Source organism: Muntiacus reevesi, chromosome 1, assembly GCF_963930625.1.
Source record: "Muntiacus reevesi chromosome 1, mMunRee1.1, whole genome shotgun sequence".
Classification (NCBI taxonomy): Eukaryota; Metazoa; Chordata; class Mammalia; order Artiodactyla; family Cervidae; genus Muntiacus; species Muntiacus reevesi.
The window spans coordinates 51,306,599-51,328,982 of record NC_089249.1 but is presented as its reverse complement, the minus strand read 5'-3'; the positions used below and the strand labels follow the sequence as shown (position 1 = coordinate 51,328,982).

General features: G+C 48.2%; 2 protein-coding genes across 8 annotated transcripts in view; one reads left to right on the top strand and one right to left on the bottom strand.

The window, feature by feature from the left end:
• The first annotated feature begins 84 nt into the window (after positions 1-84).
• On the top strand, positions 85-945 carry LOC136173420 (large ribosomal subunit protein uL30). Its single transcript, XM_065943047.1, has one exon. It carries the CDS (start codon positions 118-120, stop codon positions 862-864), a length of 747 nt encoding a protein of 248 aa, XP_065799119.1. The 5' UTR covers positions 85-117; the 3' UTR covers positions 865-945.
• A 542-nt stretch (positions 946-1,487) lies between these two features.
• Positions 1,488-22,384, bottom strand: part of WNK1 (WNK lysine deficient protein kinase 1) — a 127,072-nt gene continuing 106,175 nt past the window's right edge. For 4 of the 7 annotated variants that reach the window (XM_065942979.1, XM_065942987.1, XM_065942997.1 and 1 more), the window contains 11 exons: positions 22,157-22,276; positions 20,304-21,682; positions 19,125-19,208; positions 17,570-17,653; positions 16,880-16,940; positions 14,528-14,610; positions 12,959-13,608; positions 12,154-12,353; positions 10,618-10,812; positions 4,589-4,776; positions 1,488-4,190 (listed from right to left, as the gene is read on the bottom strand). In XM_065942979.1, the coding sequence (XP_065799051.1) occupies positions 3,873-4,190; positions 4,589-4,776; positions 10,618-10,812; positions 12,154-12,353; positions 12,959-13,608; positions 14,528-14,610; positions 16,880-16,940; positions 17,570-17,653; positions 19,125-19,208; positions 20,304-21,682; positions 22,157-22,276 (3,362 nt within the window). In that variant the 3' untranslated portion in view covers positions 1,488-3,872. Of the gene's footprint in view, positions 4,191-4,588; positions 4,777-7,108; positions 7,151-9,663; positions 9,757-10,617; positions 10,813-12,153; positions 12,354-12,958; positions 13,609-14,527; positions 14,611-16,879; positions 16,941-17,569; positions 17,654-19,124; positions 19,209-20,303; positions 21,683-22,156; positions 22,280-22,384 lie in introns of all 7 variants that reach the window. The other 3 variants (XM_065942954.1, XM_065942971.1, XM_065942962.1) reach the window with 3 other exon arrangements.

Below are 22,384 nucleotides of genomic sequence, written 5' to 3'. Positions count from 1 at the left end.
TTAAGAAAGCGAAATTAAATCGTACCCTGTAACAGTAATAGGCATATCTCTTCTTATTGCACTTCACATTGTTTTTTAAAAACAAACGGAAGGACTTCCTCTTTCCCGGCTGGAACCATGGAGGGTGCAGAAGAGAAGAAAAAGAAGGTTCCTGCTGTGCCAGAAACCCTTAAGAAAAAGCGAAAGAATTTCGCAGAGCTTAAGATCAAACGCCTGAGAAAGAAATTTGCCCAAAAGATGCTTCGAAAGGCAAGGAGGAAGCTTATTTATGAAAAAGCTAAGCATTACCACAAGGAATACAGGCAGATGTACAGAACTGAAATTCGAATGGCTAGGATGGCACGAAAAGCTGGCAACTTCTATGTACCCGCGGAACCCAAATTGGCATTTGTCATCAGGATCAGAGGTATCAACGGTGTGAGCCCAAAGGTTCGAAAGGTGCTGCAGCTCCTTCGCCTCCGGCAGATCTTCAATGGCACCTTTGTGAAGCTCAACAAGGCATCAATTAACATGTTGAGAATTGTGGAGCCATACATTGCATGGGGGTACCCAAATCTGAAGTCTGTAAATGAATTGATCTACAAGCGTGGTTATGGCAAAATCAACAAAAAGCGAATTGCCCTGACAGACAACGCATTGATTGCTCGATCTCTTGGGAAATACGGAATCATCTGCATGGAGGATCTGATTCATGAGATCTATACTGTTGGAAAACGTTTCAAAGAAGCAAACAACTTCCTGTGGCCCTTTAAATTGTCTTCTCCACGAGGTGGAATGAAGAAAAAGACCACCCATTTTGTAGAAGGTGGAGATGCTGGCAACAGGGAAGACCAGATCAACAGGCTTATTAGAAGGATGAACTAAGGTATCTACCAGGATTATTTTTGTAATCTGGTCAGTTAATAAAACAATTGAAACAAATTGAAAAAAAAAAAAAAAAACAAACGGAAGGTTTCTGGCCACCCCATGTCAAGCATTTTAAAGATTCTTTTTTAAAGATACAGTGCTAGTGCATTCAACTACACTGTCATGTCAACAGTGTCCACATGTAGCCGAAAACCAAAAATCTGGTGTAAGCAGCTGTTTACATTTACCTGTTTCAGATGCAAAGGGGCCTCATATCCAGTCCAGAGGCAGCTGGAGCCATGGCCTTGGCCACGCCAGCACCCCCGATCCCTCACCTGAGCTGCAGAGATTTTTTTTTCTGGTTTTGGTATCGTTACCACGATCTTCCTCATCTGCAGCATCTTAGTTCGGGTCAGAACTGCTGTTTGAAAAAGTTTCTGGAGATAGGAATCCAGTTATAAATTGCACACAAGTCATATCAGAGCTAATGTGATCACGAAAAGGCACCTGCTGAAAATGAATCCCCACAGCTCAACAAAACCAAGTTCGGTTTATTCGAATGGCTTCATCACATGCCCACAAGCAGAAAGTGCAACCCACAGTTAGTGCCAAACATATGAGTGACAGCTGCCAAGAATCCCTAAGGTTTGAATTCAGTTTATTTTTTTTTTAAACAGTGTACATTGTTAAATAATGTAAGGAAAACATTTATAATTCAGAAAGATTTTTTTAATGTGGAAAAAGATACTCAAAGTGTACTATTAACACGAAAATAATTTAAACAGTTCAGTAGCACTGGTTCATTCCTCTAGGCTTGTTATTTCATCCACAGGAGGGGAAAAAAATCAACAGTAAGTAAAACCAGTTCTTACTTTGCATGTGCGTGAAGAGACCTCAAAATCATTAAACCAAAGTGACAAAACAGTTGTGCTGCATTTGGCTCCCTCCTTTGGTACAAAGTCCTGTCTCCTCTGTCCAGGTGTCCATTTCCCATTTCCTCGGCACTTCTTGTTCTGTCCTTACTCTTACCATTTCCCGAGGATTATAGGCAGAGAAAAAGTAAAGTTTCAAAGCAAAGCTTGGAGCACCTGCCCTTCTCATCTCTTACCTTCCTAAAACCTCAGCTTTCGTTTGTATCTTTGGGGCCTTGCTAACTTAATAAAGAAATGGCCAATGAAGGACGGGACAGCCAGGCTCTTCCTGTCATGGGAGATTCCTGGGATGGGCCACTGAGGTGGCTGAGAGTCAAGAGAAGCAGCACCCCAAGATTAAGAGTCCTGGCTTCTTGCCCCATCTGCTGGGAGAACAGAGACCCCCAAAACAGGCAATTGGGAGAGTATTTCCTGAAGTTTCTGAAAGTAAAGAGAACTGCCCATCACAATTAGACATAGCACTAAATAATACTGGCTGGTTGCAGTTATTACTTGAGGGGAGTCTCTTTATATGAGAGTATCCATTGTCATTCTAGAAACACAGGTAGCCAGGAGATTATGACCCTGCAACCCTCTGGACATTATACAGAAGTGAGGACGAACAAGCAGCCATTCCTGCAGTGCTTATTTCAGATGTGGGACCACCTGCCACAAGCTGCAGGACCCCACATTGAGAAATACACGGTACGTTTGCACCAAGAGGAAAGCAAGCCAAACAATTTTTCTTAGAGCAACTTTCTCCATCTGAGACGTTTCACTATCACACCTCCCAACTTAAAAACTAGCCCCCACCCCCTTCCTTTCTCTTCAGCCATTTCTTCTCAATCTTCTGTGTTCAAGCCCAGCGCAGGTAAGTAAGGCTTAGGGCAGCCGCTGGCCAAGCACCAAGTCTTCAGAACACGTCTGTTCTCCAGCCTCTAGCCTCTCAGCACCTATCGCACACCACACTCAGTCTGTTAACTGCCCGATTTGGTGACAGCATCCCTCCTCTCTTGTCCTGAAACAGTTTTCTGCTTTAACCACTGATGTCAACTTAACTTCTCATCCTGCTCATCTTACAAAATTGTTAAGTGACTTGAAAAAAAATACCCTTCCAGTTTCCTTACAACATAGTCCACTGCTGGGTCACACGGACCCATGCTGTCCTTCCACACGCCCTCGCGGACCAGGGTCTGACGAGAAGCTGATGCAATGGCAGAAGCGACAGAAGTCCAAGGCACTAAGCGTCCAGCAAGCGGCACTGGGAGGACGGAAGGATTCAAGTCGAGTGACTTTACAAGTGTACATTCACATTTATTTATCTAGTACAATGGAGATACAAAGGGGAAAAGTGAAACCTCAGTAAGGACAGAGCTAGCCTTTTTAAGCCTTTCATATTTTACTCTTAAACTACTGTTGTCCAACAACATTTATACATCACAGTGTTTCCACATCAAAACTGATGGCAAAGTTACATGTCCGCAGGGAACTTAATTTTTTTCCTAATTGCTAACGCTGCAGTCAAAGCTGCGAGTATCATTTGCTTAAAGCACTAATGACCTATTGTAAGAAAGGGCTGAAACCTCCATCCCCCCCCCCCCCCCCCCCCCGTGTCTTCACTGGGTTCTAAAGATTGGCTGGATTGGGGTGGGGGGTGGGGGAGACAGGAGAAAAAGAAAAAAACAGTGGGTGCGACGGGGTAGGAGAGAGCCCGATAGTTTAAATTTTTTGTCTTGTGGTTTATATTCTTGAGGGAGTAAGGGGTTGGGGTGGCTCCCAAAATGAAGAGCCCCACCACCTGAAAATGCAGACGGCTCTGCTTTTCCAGAGCTCTCTAGGAGCCTTCTGACCAACCCGACTTCCCAAGCGCTCACTGCTGGGTCTGGGCGACGACAAAGCACACAAGACAGCTGCCCTCTCTCCTCCTCCCACTCCAGGCGGCGGTGAGGGCAGGGGAGAGAGTCCACTCCAAGGGCTCTAAGCGGGATTAAAACATTCCTTTCTGGCAAGAAATGACCAGTTAAATGCAGCACTAGTAGTTAGCATACAGGCTATTCCCCCCACCCCCCACATTCCATCTCCTGCCCCCAAACCTGCCCCAGGGTCACCTCGGGCCTACGTGGTCCGCAGGTTGGAACCTGGGGGGTTGCTGACGGATTTCTGCAAGTTGGTGATGTTGAAATTCTGTAAGGAGGCTGTTCCCACAGGCTGGAACTGGCTAAGCGGCTGGGGTGCCGGGCCACCTGTCCCACTCCACTGCGTGCCAAACGGGGGGGCAGGGAAACCGTACTGCTGAGGGGGGCACATGGACTTGGGGAAGTGCCCTAGAGAGGTAGCTGACGCTGCAGAGCCGGGGGCAGAGCCGCCCAGGTTTGAGGTCATGGAGACGCACAGCTGACCGGGCGCGGAGAACTTCCTTGCCATGCCAGGGCCCTGGGGAGAGAATAGGCCGGTGAAGCCGTGCGGGTGGGACAGGCACAGGGCGAGGGAGAGTTCTAGGACTGCGCTGCTCTGACCTTCCAGAGTCGGGGGAACAACTCCCAGACAGCCTTCGGTCACCATCACTGGCTCCTGACACTCACCACATACCTGTTCTGACTGGAAGGGGGTGGCGTCGCATGCCTCATGTGAGCGGCGCGAGCACACGCCATTCAGAGTGTTAAGGAAAGGGGAAGAAAGGCTGGGCTGACTCAGTTCAGAGAAAGGAATCCAGGGAAAGAAACTAAGGGACCTGGCTGATTTCTTTCTCACTGGAAGTGCTAGAACTCAGGAGCCCCTGGAGGTGGTCACGGCAGGGTCCCGTGTGCCCAGCGACACTCGGGCGCGCTGACCTCATAGCTCACGTGTCCTTTGCTTCCCCGCCTGCCTGAGAGGCTCATGGCGTCCCGGGCCCAGTTGTCCACCAGCTTGTGCAGGTCATCCGTGAACGTGCCCTTCCTGCTGGACGTCACGGCAGGAGGCGGAGCCGGGGCGGCCTGGCTGCTCACGGCTCCCCCGACGGCGTTGGTGCTGCTGGTCCCTGAGGTCAGAAGAAGCAACAAGGCACGCCCGTTAGCAGGGACTTGAGTGGTGACTTCAGGGAGAGGAGAAACCTCCCACGATGATGAACGGCAAGCCCAGGATGGGGAATGAACCAGGGAGCCATGCAGAAAGGAGGTTTCAGGGTCTCAGGAGCCAAACGCCACGGCGGAGCAGGGCCGGGGGAGGCTCTCCTCAGGAGCTGCCGGGGAGGGATGAGGGCGGGGGGCCTCGCTGCGCCTGGAGCACGGACACTTGCTCTGGGCCTCTGTGCCCAGCACCCGCTGAGGAGAGCTGTGTGCTGTAGCCGCAAAGCCTGGCTGCTCTGGACGCTGCAGGACAGGGCACGCAACGAGGGCTCCCCGAGCACAGGCAGGGTCCCCGCGGGAGCCGAAGCACTGTGAGCACAGGCCCGAGGAAGGCCGGGCTCCCCAGCCGTGGGGGGCCGGGGTCTGGGACGCACTCAGCCATTCTTCCACAGAGAGGGAGACGAGAGAACGCATGCTCTGTTCAGAAAGCTTCTTCACCTGGGCCCATAAACATGAACGCAAACATGAACTTGGGAGAGTGAAGGCTCAACCTCTCCCAGCTCCCCGTGAATGAAGCAGCACGAGGACGCGAAGGTTCTCTCTGCTGCGCCCGAGCCTCTTGGCTCCAGGAAGCCGCAGCGTCCCCGAGGACGACCCCAGCTGCACCGTGGCTGGCTTCTCCCACTCTGCCCCTCCCCAAAGAGCAGGCACTCTCTGTGCACCCAGGGAGGTGGGGGGTGCGGGGAGCAGGAGGCTCCGGGGCTGTGATGAAGGGACTCTATGGTTTGATGAGGAAGAAAGGAGTCTGTGTCCTGCCTGATTTCGGCTCTGCTGGAGGGCACACTGGCGATTATTCGAGAGGCAGGTTTGAGGGAAGAGGGAAAGAAGAGTCAGGGTCTCGTGTATTCCCCGCACCCCCACTTTCTTACCAGATCTCACAAGTGCTGTGGAGTAACTGTAAGCGGCCACTGTAAGGTGTGAGCCAAGAGGACTTCAGATCCCCAGTCAAAGCCAGGGCTGAATGTCTAAACGCAGACACTGCCCGCTGTCACAGTCCAGCGGTGCCAGAAGCAACTCCGCCCCCACCCCCAGGCCCCACGACGGGGAGGCTCACCCGCCTGGGTCGGGCACCCAAGCCCAAGTGCGGGAGGAACAGCTGTTGTGAGGTGAGGCTGCCCGGCGCAGAGGTCCCGTGCTTCTCAGCACCCAGGCAACACGGGGGCAGGGGGTGGGGGCTGAGTTCCCTACAGAGCAGAACCCAGGAGGAAACGTGGGATGCACAGGACACAGGCTTCCGGGACGGCAGGAGGGAGACAGCGCAGGCGGGGGACGGGGGTGGGGATGGGTGTCGCAGCGCATGCATGGGGACCACCTCACCCCCCGCCCCCCGGGTGAGTGACCACGGCGGCGTGAGCTTGGTGGCGAGTGAGACGATGAGGACGACACAAAGGATCACAAGTGAGCATAGCTGTCAGCAGCCCGCGGAGGGGAGCGCTGCTGGTCACAGGCTGGGCTCAGCTGGGTGCCGAGGCCCCTCGACATGGCGCGGGGTGGACACCGGGGGAGCGTCAGCCACACAGGCAACCTTCTCATTCTGGTTTCTGAAAACCGCCTTCCCGTGAGACGATGACACACACACACCCCTTTCCAAGCAGAAATTAACTCTGGGAAAAGCTGGCTTGGCTACTAAACCCAGAAGAATGGAGGTGCATGTGGTCCGTGGCAGCAGGAAAGCGGTGATGAGACTGGCAGAGCAGGCGTCTCTGAGACACGGCCAGCCTTCAGAGGACACTCACTGTCCTTTAAACCCTTCTCAGTTCTGCTCGAAAATTCTAAAAGCAGTGCATGCTTTCCCACCAAAATGTTCTCCTGCCATAGTCTGCCCCCCACCCCTGCCCCCTCCTAGTAACAAGAGCCCACTATGAGCCACGCTTATTGCTGCCTCCCAAGCACCATTTTCTGGAAGAGTCCCTTGGCGGCAGCTGCTACTATTCACACTGTCTACACAGCTGGCTGACTCCTCAGGGGGCGCGAGGCAGCCCCACTCACCCTATACACCCCCGTGGGCGCCCCCACCCACAGCAGTCACAGTGCTGGGTGCGGGCTGCCACCGAGAGCATGGACTGTGAGGGGACTCAGAATCTGGAAGGAGAGCCAGTGGCAACCACTGAGCGTGTTGAAGACGACACCAGAAAAGGGTGCAGGGCTGGGGTCCGGGAGTCGAGAGGCTGCGGGGCGCAAAGAGCTCAGGGTGACACGCTTCACAGTCAGGGACCAGAAGTAACAGAAAGAAAGGATAATTACTACAGAGCTGGTTGCAAGGGCAGACTTTTTTCACCATCTTCCCTGAAGCACAAAGAGAGAGCAGTGTGTTAAAGATAAGGAAACAGAAGTATAAAATAATTATCGACTCTCCAAACAGCACACCAGGGCCCAGCAGGAGAGAGCAGGAGGGAAGAGGACGGGGACTGGCACAGGCGCCAGGCTGCGCAGAAGGCCCCCTCCCCAGCCCACGGCCCCACCCCACTCTCTGTCTGCAGGAGCGACCCTGCACCAGGCTTCTGGGGCTCTGGCCTCACTGCTGGAACCTCAAGTACCCAGGCAGTCTCTCCATGCCCTGGCCCCTTCCTGCTTCTCCTGCTGGGCTGTTAAGACGCACTGCATTAAATGCATTAGCAATTCTACCACAGGAGGCTGACAGATGGTACCATTGTTACAGTTCTCATTTAAACTGGCTAACACACTATTTCCAAACCCTAGATATACATACTAACCCCATCCCCCCTAGAAAAATCTTTTTTAAAAAGTATGTGGAAAACGAGCAACTTTTGAACAAAAATAAAGCATGAAGCCAAGCCGTGCTTCCAAACCATTATCTATTTTGAGCATAGAGTAAAGCACCCCAGACTAGTTAAGACCCCATGCCCGAGAGCCCGATCGCTGTCCACATTTGCTGTTTCGCCTTTTTCTCTTCTTTTTGGCCACACTGCACTGCTTGTGGACTTTAGCTCCCCAACAGGGACTGAACCAGGGCTCGACAGTCCGAAACCACTGGGTTTGTTTGCTTTAAATCTGCATCTTGCCATCTGCTCACAAAGGCTTCCATGATGAACGCTGATGTGCCTCCAACGGAGGCAGGGCCTCTCTCTCATGTTAGACCTAAGGGAGCGATCAGATTTAATACTTCAAACCACTTTCATCTGAACAACACTGTAACACCACCTACCTTTCGGAGTGTGACGAGAATGTTCTGAGCTAACAGAAGAGGTCCCTATCACATGACACATCCCTCACAAAAATGCCCTGGTGCTCTTCCTTCCCCGAGACACTACAGGCTACATAACACAGGGCTGACACCTCCAAACACTTGTCTCCTGCTATTACTGTCTCTTCAGTCATCTTTCTAACTGGACACAGGACTTAAATGCTTAAGTGTCGAGGAAATAACATTCTTGGTTCAACCTAGCCTTGCCAGTTGGTAAACAATCTGCCTGCAATGCAGGAGACCCCGGTTCAATTCCTGGGTCCAGAAGACACCCCTGGAGAAGGGACAGGCTACCCACTCCAGTATTCTTGGGCTTCCCTTGTGGCTCAGCTGGTAAAGAATCCGCCTGCAATGCGGGAGATCTGGGTTCGATCCCTGGGTTGGGAAGATCCCCTGGAGAAGGGAAAGGCTACCCACTCGAGTATTCTGGCTGGAGAATTCCATGGACTTTGTGTGATCCATGGGGTCACAAATAGCTGGACATCACTGAGCGACTTTCACTCACCCACTCAGCCTTGCCAGGAAAGCTGTTGACCTACCAAGAGGGGCAGGCCTTCTACCTCCCTCTTGGCCACACAGTCCTGGACTAGTGTTGCATGAGGCCCAAGGACCTCTGAACCACACTCAAGAAACGACGACAGTCCAGAGCACATGCACTTAAAAAGTATGTCAACAACCACATCAGAAGTTTGAGGCCTTAACAGAGAAGATCTTTCAGCTCGAATGAAGGTTTTCTATTTAAACCTCAGTTTTGTTTTTAAAATTCTCATTTCAACATACATTTATCAACTACCAGAACATGCCAGGCTCATCAGAGAGCAATGATGTGTGCTTCCCTGGGCTCCTGTCTTGCGCCTGTGATCTCACCGGGTCTGTGCAGGACCGCCCTCACTCCTCACACAGGTAGGTGGGCTGGAGAGGCAGATGCCTTGTTTTGGGGAAGAAAGCTGAGAAGTCCCAGCAATTTTGTTAAAAAGCCCATCTTCGCTTGCAGGTGCTGGCCCTCGGTCTTAATGAGCATAATTTATAAGACGAACTGCACTGAAACCCTCTTTGAAATACTGACTTTATGGAATCAGAGGGCAGTTGTGGTGAAAGCATCCAGTGAAGAGATTCCAGCATCTTTACAATTGATAAGATGGTTATGCTTAACTGACATTACAAAAAAAAGAAAAACTTTCAATCTACTCTGAAAAATAATACAAAAACAGGGTTTCAGTTTTCCCTGCACCAGTGATCAGGAAACTTTCTGTGACTTCTAACGCCAGATCAAGGGGCAGCACTATGCGTGGGTGGGTGCGCGGACATCACTATGCTGAGTGACCCAGCACTCCCTTGCCCTGGACACCAGGCTGCCCTCTGGCACAGGCTGAGGAAGAGGCAGTTCTATCAGAAAATTCATTTTGACGTTTATAGAAACCTGTGATCAGTTCTCCATCTTTTATCGTAATTAACAGAGGCCCAAACTTCCGAGGGCGATACTAGTTCAGCCAAGCCACTGCGGAGATGACGCACAGACACAGATGAAAATGGAGTGCGTGAAACAGACCCAGCGCAGACACAAGGACGAGGAAGGAGTAAAGGTGTTACACACAAAGAGCCAAGCAGGGCGTACTCAGAAATCGCGTCCTCCTGCCGCCAGCTTTGAACGTCACCTGCTCGGACGCACAGTTAAACTTGGCACAGCCTGTGAGAGGGGAAGAACGGGGAGAACAGGGAGAGAAGAGACAGAACACAGCTACGAGACGTTAGAACCCGAGCTGAGAGCCGGATGTGCTAGGACGGCACACAGAGGGATGAGCCTGCAGGACAGGCCTGCACGCAGCGGCAGGGGTCAGGCCTGTACCCCCGGCCCAGACTGCACCACCCACCAGCACGCGCGTCCTGCGAGACAGGCTGACCTCTAACCTCCGCAAAGCTGCGGCAAAAGCACCTCCGTCTGCCATTTGGTCCCCTTCATTCTCTTCCACCCAGATGCCCAACACCTTTTAAGTTCTGTCTAATGTTACTAAAAGGTCTTTCCTCTACAGGAGTGTTCTGAGTAATCATTTTATTAAATCTCGGTTTATTAAACAACCTACACTTGGGAAGCAGGTTAAAGGCAGTAACTTGAATTTTAGGGCTATTCACTTTAGTATGTCTCTGTCACACTTGGAAATTACTAAAGTCTACACTGACTGAACAAATGCATTAACTTTCAGCAAGGGCTAAAACACCTAAGAATCTGGTTGCAGGAAACCCTAGTCCAGTATTAAATCATAAGTTCCAAATCCCAAAGGAGTCCTGCACTGCACTGAGGCGTCACAGAGGCACTTTCTGCTATAATCCCTTGAAGAAAACCTACTTCCACCAGAAGGAAGCAGTGATCTCACTCAAGCGGGTTGCCACCCACCCCCCTGACAGCCCAAAGAACCGTCTGGGCAGCAGGCGGCTGGTACCAGGTCCGCTGCTCCCCCAAGCCACCCGCCTGTTACAGGCTTCTGTCCTGCATGTGGCTCTGTCTCCATTTCAAGGCTCTTGGAGGATGGTGGCTGCTCGTGGCTCTCACCTTGACCTGGAGCAGAAAGGCTTGGTACTGAAATGGCACCATCACTGGTGAATGCCGAATACAGGTTGTCACTGGAAGGAGATGGCTTCACGGGCTGTAACAGCTGGTTGGGCCCTGTCTCCGGCACGCTGCCAGGAGCAGGGAGGGTCTGCTGAGGATGCAAGACTGAAGCTGCACTCTGACCAGACAGGGTACCTGTCAGAAGACACAGTGGTGTGAGGGAGGTGCACCGCTGTCCCCCTGCACGGGACAACTACTGTCCACTGCTTGTCCCACTGAGGGAGTGATAATGGGTCAAAAGCTATAGACCAAAGGGCAAAGGCCTCCGGACGGGACGGGAAGTAAGAGATGGAGGAGAGGCAACAGGGCTGCAGGGCCCCATCCCTGAAGCTGCTGAGCTGCAGATAACCTGGGGGACTCAGGAGTCCAAGTTGGGTAAGATGACAGCACATGTACGAGACATGAGAACTCCCCTGTGCAGCCTCAGCCCTGCCTTTACCCTCTTATAGCTGAGACTGGTCCAGAGACAGCTTCTCCTTAGTCTTTCTGGTACATGTGTCAACAAGTACAAAGAGGTGTCAGAAATGATACAGGGATTGTAGAGTAATGCATATTTAGAGTTATTTTTGATAAGTGGCTTTCACTCATTAGCCAGACGTCCTAAAGTGTGGACATCTGGCTATTCCTTAGAGTAACTAGTAAAACAGAAGGAAGTGCACTCCAAAAGAAGGTTGAAATTGAGATCAGAATCTAAATTAGCTGCTGTGACTTATGATCTCACATCTCATAATGAACTGGCTCTAACATCCCAGAGAAAAGGTTTGGGCCCCTGAAAACTTGCCGAGAATGGGGAACTGTTAAGCCTGCAAGTGCTTTCCAATACAGTTCCATGAGAACTGAAGAGCCAGTGTGAAGTCAAAGTGTGTTCCAGCTGCTTTTACTTACAACTGTTATCTAACATTACCATTAACTTCACCGAAGGGTAAAAACTCTCTACATAATTAAAAAAATAGGCAAATCACAATTCAAGAAATTATGATTTAACTATTTTTTAACTATAAATACTAGCATGTTCTTTATTCCAATATAGCTAAATAAAACACAACTTTAATCAAGGACATTATCACATGACATACCCAAACACCTATATGAAATTTACATTCATCCCAACTGTGATTATGACCACTCCACTCATTAAAAAGAGAACTGACCTGGACTTTACTAAACAGAGAACAGCGTATTTTCTTCCGGCCGCCTAGGAGTTTGGGGACAAGTGAGTTCTGTGAGTCAAGAACAACTACACGTGAAGGAAACCACAAGACAGAGGTGTGGACAGCCCAGGAGAAGGCCACAGCACTACCCTGTCTCCCAGACTCAAAAAGAGGTGCTACAATTAAATATGGGGAGCAGAGCAAGGAAGTGAGAGCACGGGAGAGTCAATCTCCTTCACAACTAATTCAACTTAAGTAGCCAATATTCAAAAGATTGTATACATAGATGGAGACAGAAACAGAAGACAGGATGTCCACGGCTGACCTGGTCCAGGGCTTTTATTTCCCAAAGAGCTGCTGCGACTGGACTTGCTCCCTTTGCTTTTGGTAGGTCGCCTTCTTCTCCCTGCAAGGGGGGCTGCTGGGGGAATGATGACAGCGGGAGGAACCTTGCCCAGTTTGGTGTATAAAGACTCAATTTCATGCTTCTGGCGACTCTGCAGGTCCTGAATCTCTTTAAGATGTCTACAAAAGATAACCAAACAATTTAAAAATAGAATAACCAACTCTGTTCCAACAAAAATTAACATTATTTCACCTTTACCCACATTTTTACTTACTAATGAATCTGTCCCTCAAATGCACTTAATCTAATTTCTACTAGCTTGCGATTCTAGTTTTTCAGCTCTTCTTGGTGGCCTCCATCACCCAAGCCAAATTCCAACAAGCTCCTAGCCAACCACAAATGGATGATGATGTTCCAGAAGAATTTCGTGACTTTGAGGCTCTATATAGGGATACTAAATTGGCAACTCAAATCCAGTTTTTCAACTGTGACCAAGAAAACCTGCTAAGGTAATCTACACCCCAGTGCCATTACCAGATTCATTCAGTAGGCCAGGAAATGGTTAAGATTAGGTTAATAATCTTATAATAATAATAAAGTGCTATTGTTAAAAACCACACGGTAGCAGTCATGCACAGGTGCTGAGGCAGTTCTGTAACAAGGGATGCTCCAAGTCCTCCCGAGAACTACATCCAGAGGCCCCGCTCCTGCGTCACCTCTCCAGCACCAGGAGCTGGGTCCTCACACAGCTCTGTCTCCACCCTCATAGGAGAAACACACTCACTTTTCCCGTAGTCGGCGAAGCTCTAACTTTAAGTCCTCGTCTTCAATGTCTGACTCATTGTCGCTGCTCATGTAGGAGGAGTTGAAGGAATTGCTGAGGCTCTGACTGAGGCTCTGGGCAGGAAGGCTCTTGGAGCTCAGCTGTGGAGGGGAGTGTGGGCTCCCTGAGCCGGCATCCGCATCCCGGCTGAGGAAGGCAGCCTCTAGGTCAGAAGACGGCCCGTTCAGATGCGAAGGCTCCGACAGTTCGGGTTTCTCTTTCTTTGGTGTCACGGTGGGAGGAAGGTCGTGTTCCGAGTCCACGAAAGGAGGAGAGGCCACTGGCTCCTCTCCCTTCACCTCAGCCATCTTGTCTTCGGTTCTGGACACAGAGAAGCGGCCCACTCTGCTCGCTGTGGTGGTCACCTGGAAGCGGCCAACCCTGCTAGGCTGCCCAGCTTCTGAGGTGGGCGGCGGGCGGGCGCTGTCCAGCACATCTGCAGAGGCGCCCCGGATGGCCAGTCCATTGGGCTCTGCCTTCACCACGGTGCTCTCGGGGCTGCTGCTTGACAGAACTGAGGACTCTGACGTGCTGGATTCGAAGTGGACAGACTTGACGTCCTCTGACTTACTTTTACCCTCTTTCTGGGGATCATCCATTGCAACGGAAACCTGACATAAATAGACCAAAGTGAGATTAAAACTACAAAGATTAAATCCAATAAATGTTAAAGGCCAGCTAAGCTTCAAGAAACAACACAACTTGTTAGTGCTAAAGGAAGGATCCATATTCCTGTGCTAGTTCGACAATGTATTATAAATACAAACTCAGGGCAACCACAAACTCTGAGAACACTTTACAAATGAGAAGAACATGACCCAATACTCCCAGCTTCAAGTGCTATCCTGAGAATAATTAGAAAGTAGCTAAGAAAACAGAAAAAGATCTTTAAAGCCTGCACTGTTTCCTATCACTAACCCAGAAAATATTCATTTGTTTCCCAACTGGGAAAATATAATTACACGGTGTCATTTGATGCTGACTCAGTATTTTCACTATGGAAATCAAACTTAAGAAAGTTATCCTAAACATGAAAACTGTTTTTATACAAAGATTTTATACAAAGATGTTTACTGTTACTTATTAAAAAATTAGAAACAGCCTAATGACTGACAATAGGAGAATGGCTAGATAACCCTAGCCCTAAATGGGAAAAGCTACAGAGAGCCATCAGAAAAGAAGCAGGGTCACCGTCAGGTCCACACATGCACAGAGCAGAAGGAAAAGAGGATAGGCAGGGATACAACTGCCTACTACTGTTTCTCTACCACTCTAATTATTCTTCATTTTCCTTAATCAGCACGTATTATTTTAAGAGAGGAAAATGATAAACAGCTCTTAAGTGCTCCCTATAAAAAAGACATGTCATTGATGGCAATTCGGTTCCCAAACACAGATGCGTTTCTTATATACACACTCCCACCCCGAAATGGGAAATTCCTTTTTTATCATATATACACCACTACCCCCCTGTACTGGGGATCCTTTTTTCATTACACACACACTACCCTCTAAAAGCGAGAGTCTCACCTGAAATCGCCCCATCTTCAGAACACCAGCTGTGGAAGTGGGTGCAAGGACAGGAGCTTCTGTGACTTGAGAGACTGAAACAACTACACGGAGGAGGAAAGGAACGAATGTCAGCATCTTTTTAGCAGCTTCCTTTCCCTAGCCAGAAACACAGCAAATAGAAACTGTGCATTCCAAGAAAAAACTCATTAGAGGAGAGGAACACTTCCTTGTATCCGTCCCCCCTCACTGTGCCTGACAAGGGGAAACGGTTACTGCCCGCCTTCCTACCAGACACCTTCTGTGTAACCCTCTGACCACACACAGGACAGCGCACCATGTGGAGGAATAAAAGCCACACAGCAGCAACGCGGCTTCCCGGCTTAACTCACACAAGAAGAGATACTAAGGCTGACAGGCAGGGACACTATAGCTCTGTTCTGTAACTTAAAGATGTAAATAAATGAAGCAAACCATGAGAGTCTGTTGAGGACACTAAAGACCCATTTTAAATGGGAACTAGCTGTAGCAGACTTTTGTAGCAGCAACTGCTCTAATGTGTATATTCTTATATTAAAAATCCATGGAGTATATTAAGAATGGGCATACTGAATCTCTGCCATTTAAAACTCTGACAGACATAAACCGATCTCCAAAAAGGCTATATATATACCAAGTCACCAGTGGTTATTAACTTCTGAATTTACTAAAGACAGGGGAAAAATATGATGACTTGTAGTTTTATTCTACTGTTCTGTTTCATGAAGGAAGTCAAATATTTTCATGTCTATGTTTTTTTCCCCCCTTTATCTTTTTTAAAATTTTGTTCTATGCCAAATTTACAGAAATTCTTTATCCTGGCAAAACTAAGTCCTTTTTGTGACAGGCATCCACAACACACACATTTCCCAGGTTTTCATTTATCTTTATCTTTGGACATAACAGTCCTTTTCCCCCCATGCAGAAATTGAAAATCTATAAATGCTTCTGGGTTGGGTATTAAACATAATAATAACATCTTTCTCTGTATCAGGGAGTAACAAACTATGATCTGTGAACCAAATCTAGTCCACAGATTGTTTTTATAAATAAATTTTATTGGAACATAGCTCATTCATTTATTATCTATTATTTCTTTGGGGCTACAATAGGTTAGATATTTGAGTAGTTGTGACAGAGACTGTATGGCCAGCAACACCTGAAATATCTCCTCTCTGGCCTCTTACAGAACAAGTTTGTCAACTCTGCTCTAGATAGTTGAAAAAAATAAAGATCCACTTTGAATTTATTTTGGCCTAGGCTAGTGATACATCTTTACTTTCTCCCAGATGGCTGTCCAGTTGTCCAAACCACTTACTGAAATACCCCATCTCGTTTCATCGATTTGAAAGGCTACCTTTTTCATATTCTACATTCCCTTTTAGTTTGTCCATTTCTAGACTTTCTAGTCTATTCCACTCATTTTCAAGTCACTTCTTAGTCTATTCCACTCATTTTCAAGTCACTTCTTTTAAAATAAGAGCCAATTCATAGTGTGACTGTCTTGAAAATAATTTAATTTAGAAAGGTCTTAAGTGAAAGTTAGCACCTTTAAGGAAGACAGGAAGTAGTAAGAGCATTCAGGTAATCTTACTAATAGTTATACGGGGAATTACACTTATGTCAGGTGGTGTTGAGGAGGATGGTTATTTGGAAAAGGCAGCAAAAAAAAGTGTTAAATTTCCCATGTTCTGTGGGACTGATGGTGAAGAGAGATTTACAACAACTTTACAGCAACAATAGCTGATATGAACTTACAACTAACATCATGATAAAAGTTCTAATAAAACATTTAAGCTGTTGATATGCTTAATTTTTACAGAGCTAAAGTTTTTTGGAAATGTACCTTTTTAAAACAAGATTATTTTATGGACATGCCAATTCTAAACAATTCAGAAATAGATAAAAATAATGTTTAAAACTGAGAATCTGAACTCTTACATGTGCATTTTCACCATCCATGCTGTTTAAGCTTCTATATTTCTATACATCTCAAAAGCCAAGAGGCTGCGAATAAATTAACTTTTATAAATATGCTTGAATTTCTTTGTCATGTTTTAGCAAGGATCTGGCCTAGCTAAAAACAAAGAGTCTTATGCTAAGAAACTATCATTACCCCCTGGCAAGCCACTGCTCAAAAAGAAGTAAAAACCTCATGACCCTACTGACACTATTGCTCTAGATGTTAGTATCGGTTCTTGTCAATCAGGAAATACATAAGAATGTCCTCTGACAGGCTCAAGCACACCTGCAAACTCTCAAGAACGTGTACCTCCCACCATCAACTATCGGAAGGCCTGGCATGGGAACAGGGAGGAAGAAGGGTGCTCTCACCATCCTTCGGAAGCTGGGTTCCTGTCTCCACAACTGCTGCTGGAGCCACCACAGACACGGGCTGCAAGACACACACAGACACCACGATAGCTTTAGTGTCAGAGGCTTGGTAAGAGGGTCTTTTCCCTGCTGCCTTTCCGCTGGTCAGAAAGAGCAGACAGGATATGTAAAGAAACACTTTTATCTAAGGCAATTTTTCTTTAATAACCTAAAAACTAGTCTGATATAAAGACAGACAGATGTTTTAGAGATTTTTTAAAGAGATTTTGAGTCTTCACCTTTCCAAATTGCTTTCCTAATTTTTCTCATGGAATGCTTAAACATGGATATTCACAGAAAGGTAATCTGAATCAGAACATTATTTTGTTACAAGCCTAAAAGGAAGACGTTAAGACTTCAAACTTAAAAGTGTGGCCTCCTGCCAGGCATAAACACAGCATCCACAGGGCTGGTCTGTGGGAGAGCTCTAACTACAGGGAAGATAAGAAAATCAAAACTAATGTCTTGCTTGGTTACGCTGCTAGGTCAGTGTTACTCCTTCATTAATCTCATTTCTGTTGACTGGAACAAAAGCAAAGATTCTGCTTTGGTGCTAAAGGTATTCAAAGTGGTCAAGGTCACAGCTTACATCCCAGAAATGTTAAGACATGAGGGTTATGGGGAGATTTTATCAAGCTTGTCAGAACTCACACCAACGGCAGACATCAGCACACCAGTCTCGGGACTGAGGGTTCTTCTCAGCTGAGCGTCCAGGTCTCCCAGGGGCTGTGGGGGCTGAAGGACACAGCATGGTGAGCATCCTCTTGGGCACGGCCAGTGCTAACACACACGGGACACACTGCTTCCTGCTCAGACCACACACGTGACTTTCTCTGCTCACTCAGTACTGAGCCCAATAATCTACACTCACCTTAGCTTTCCTGCTTGAATGATTAACCAAGCTCTCAAAACAGTATCATCAAGTTCTCAAGCCACACAAAAACCCATTTACATTTATATTTTTACAGTTTTGAGGTCTTCTTTCTTATATCTGTCCTCTCCATAAAAATATATTCTAAAACATGTATCAAGATTGACGGGCAGATTAGCCATATGGTTCCCTATTTTCTTCTTCAGTTTGGTCCATCTCCCTGAGGACCTGTCCTTGTGAATAACAGGAGGCAGCAGCACACTGTCACTGCCTCGGCTTCCATCAACCATGCGCCTCTCTAGCCTTCGTCCCCTTAGCCTCACTCCCATAGGTCTAATTTGCTGTTTCTCATTTCACATTTTGGGCCTTCTGAGGAACTGGAATACATGTTTTTAATGAGATAACAGGTTCAAGACTTTCACATTCTTTTTCAAAGTTTAGCAGCTGATGGAGTGGGTTCTCTATCAGAGTGATTACTTATTTAGCAAGTTGCTTAAATTGTTTTACTGTGTATCTGGGATTAAAGAAGTAAGGATAAACTCGGACTTCAAGTTAGCAATTTATCATATTTTTTCTTACATCTTATTCTAAAGTCAGTCCCTAATTTAGTTTCGCTGTTTACTAACTTGTCCCGTGTCACAAGCTCTTACATAGTTATAATGGGATCATGCCAAGTACTTTATTTATAGGAATTTGACTCATGTGTGGGGTTGGGGGTAGATTGGGAAAAGCCATATTAATTCACAGACTGCAGGTGATTCTGACCCCAAGTGAGCAGAACGGGTATGAGATGGGATCTCATTGTTACGTCACTGGTCTCACTTGTCTCTGAGCAATCTTGTGTTAGCTGAGCTCTGTTGGGTTTTGGATTTTAAGATTAGTATCTGTTTTTCATAACTGTGACCCTCTCATACCCAATTACTTCATGAAGAGGACACTGAGAGAAATGTCAAAATTCAAGAAAAAACAGGCCATTATCAGTTACCAGGGTGGCACCCTTTTCTTAGGAAATTTCACCATTAATTTTGATTACATAAAAATTTTTCACTTGCCAATGGTGTAAATCTTTTCAGTATTCTACAGAAGTATGAATGTCACGTTTACTATTTTTTTTTCCATAAGATATGAAAAAATATTAACATCAAATGATTTCTAGATGATTTACTTCTGACTTTAAGTAGGACCTATATTGTCAGCTACGGTGTTTTAAAAGCAAGTTGTTACTAAGTCAAAACCAAACGGGAGCCAGAGGCAAGTTCACGCAGTGGAGAACCACAATAAGCTTTGAGAAAGAAAGGAGATGCACAAACAGAAATCTGCCAAGTTGAAGGGCACCTGAGTTACTGAAGGTCCCGGAAAAGGTGGCAGCTGCTCGCTGGGTGGAGTACCAGCTGGAGGTTCAGTGCCCACGGGCAGCACCTACAGACAATGAAGGCAAATTCAAGTCCGTGAGATGCTGAGCAGAGACAGCATACAGAGAGCAAACCAACTAATTCAAAGGCAGAAGCATAGGAACAGGACGCATTGGTTAAGGGAAGTTTGTTGCCTGGGTCACAATCTGGTATCTATCATAAATAAAGGACATTATAACCGCGGCACTCTTAGAGGGGTTACCATGATATACCAACACAACGAACAGAACTTAGTAAAAGGCTGTTCCTGAGGGAAAGCAGAGCGGATGAAGGTTGTTGGACACGAGGCACAGGCCAGGCCCTCACAAGCCTGTCTGGCACAGTGTCATCAGGGTGTCTGAGGGCACAGCACAGTTCAGAAATAACCATGGGGCAGGTCTGACAGCAAAAGGCAACAGAAATCTAATGCTATCAAGTCATCTGTATGCTGTCTGAGTGAAGCCGCTGTACAACCCCACGGTACAAGAGATCTCACACGGAAGGCAAGGCAGAAAGAGGGGGAGGCATACAACAGGAGAAACACAGCCTTGTTGGAGAAGAGCAGAGACTGGAGATGGCAGAATAAGAGGAAGGCACCACAGCAGAACCAGCAAACACATTCTAGTAATCGTATCCTTCACATTAGATTCACTTCTCCTTCCATCAAATTTACCACCAACTTCCAACTTTTTATAAACTCCAAATTGTGTGTCTATGGAATCTGAGCAAAGCAGAAAACCTGCTTCATTCTCATGGAAACAAAGACTGTGAACTGCTGTCACCAGGTGCAGCTGCCAGCAGGAGCATCCCATGCCCTGTGGTTTATGGGTTTCTTCAGTATCAGTCTGTACCGATTTAGAAACAATGACTGTATTTTACCTACTATACATTCTTAGAAAATCTTACAGTTAACCCCAAATCCTGCCACATTTCAAAAGAGAAAAATCTCAAGTTCAAGGAACATATATTCTAAAATTACCTTCAATTAATTTAATAAGTATCTACTATAAGGAAGCCAAGCATCATTATAACTATACTGCAAGGCTGAACTGAAAAAGTGTACTTTGGGGTGGGGGTAGGGAAGAGCAATATTTTCCAAACTATCTCAAAATAAGACTCTTACTGGAGGCTTAGTTAAAGGTGGCTTTGCTGGAGGAGTTTCCAGTTTCACTCCTGGCGCAGAGCTGACTGGGGTGGAAACTTGCCCAGGAGTGACCGTTGGTATAACTGATAAGCCAGCTGCTCCTAAGGGCAGACTGGCCGGCGGCAAGCAAGTACTGGCAGAGGAAGTCAGAGGCTTGCTTGATGCAACAGCAGCGGTCGGGAGGCCTGCTGTGACCGCGGTCTCCACAGCGAGCGAGGTCTCCAGCGAGACGGGGGCATGTTGGGCTCCAGATGAGCCATGCTCACTGAAGAGAGATCGCAGCTTTTCCTCCAAAGTCTTGATATCGTCGATCCCGGGAGCTTTGGGTTGAGTGTCGGTGTCTATCTCAGCACAGTGAGTGTGGGGCTGGTTGGGGAGCGGAGCGGGCTGAGGCTGACTATGAACCAGGGTCTGCTGCACGGCAGGCACGCTGACAGCAGGCTGTGCCAGGGGTGGAATGCCGGGTGCCTGGGGCAGCAGGGGTGTTGACACGGGCCCTGCCTGGGAGAGTACGGGAGGAGAGGCTATGACTGAGGGGAGAGCCAAAGGGTGAGCCGCAGCGGCAGGCTGAGAAACAGCGCCGGACACTCCTGCTCCGGGGGCAGGGGAGGACGAGGTGGCGGGAAGGGGCAGAGCCAGTCCAGTGGTGCTGCTGTGAGCCGTCTTATCCAGGGCGTGGGCGCTGACCACCACTGTTTCCGCCAGAGCCGGGGCGGAGGTGCTGCTGCTGAGAGCAAGGGACGGCGGTGCCACGAGGCTGGGGCCCAGAGCGGCAGCGGGCACGGCTGTCAGCGTGGCCGCCCCGGCCGAGTTGCCTGCTGCGGGCTGAGACGGCACAGGTGGAAGCTGAGCAGCAGAGGCTGGTGCCAGGGATACGGGTGCAGCGGGGAAAGTGCCTGCACTGGAGGCCCCGCCGCCGGGGGTGGGAGCCTGCGCTGCCTGGGGCACCGGCAGTGCCGAGAGAACTGCAGGGATGGTGATGCTGGGGGCCACGCTGGAAGGTGCCAGGGACTCAGATGCAGGGGGTACAGGGAGACCACTGGGAAGCATGACACCTGTTCCAGGGGCCACTGTCACCTCAGCCTGAATGACCGACGTGGCCACGTCACTAAGAGGGTGGCTCGGGGCAGGGGCTGACATTGAGGCTGCGGCTGCTGCGGCCGGGGCTCCAGGGGCGCTGCTCAGTGGGGGAGGCACTGCTGGAAACACGGGGCCTGTCTGACCAAAGTGGGGAGGAGCCGTGCTCGGCCCTTCTGCCATCCGAGCGTGTCTAAGTTCAGAAAAGGCCTGCTGCAGACTAAGGGACGAGGCAGAGTGAGACAAGTTCATTCCAGGGCCCGCAGATGTGGAAGCAGCAACTGCAAATGAAAAGAAAAACTCAGACTCAGTCCATTGTAAAAAGCCAACTCAGAAGGATGCCCTCACCTATCTTTGGGCTTCTTAACAGTGCCACACCCCCACAAGGTGCACGAGCTCTCCCAAGCAGGTGTCAGCATGTGACAGGGGAGCTCGAGCAGAGCAGGTCATCTTGTATGAATGTGTACTTCTGAAACAGACATGGAGGGACTGCAAGCCATCCACGGTAGCGCTAAATGGAGACACACGTGGTGCTGACCCCACGCAGCATAGGTCACACAGGCTGTGTCTGGTGCGGCCACCCTTCCGGGCCCATTTGCTTAAATCCACTCTATTCATCATCTATTTCCCTTCTCCATATGTTTATCTGTTGGTTAGTCTCAATTTTCTACCCTTCTGTCCTGTCTATGTCATCATTTGACCAAGCTTCCAATCTAGGAGGAAGAGACATGTATGTGGGAGAAACGATTTCTTACCCGTATCTGAAATTTCAGTGAAAAGTTTTGATTCTCGTAATCGACTTTCTGGCACAGGACTTACTATAAACCGTCTTCCAGCAGAATGAACAACTTGAGTTAAAGAACTGGCAGGAACGCCTGCTTAAAAAGAAATAAACCACTTAACTGTGCTATTATCACATACACTGTCACCAACACAAAACTTCAAAATTTCATCATTAGCACACAACTTCTTAGGTAAAAGGT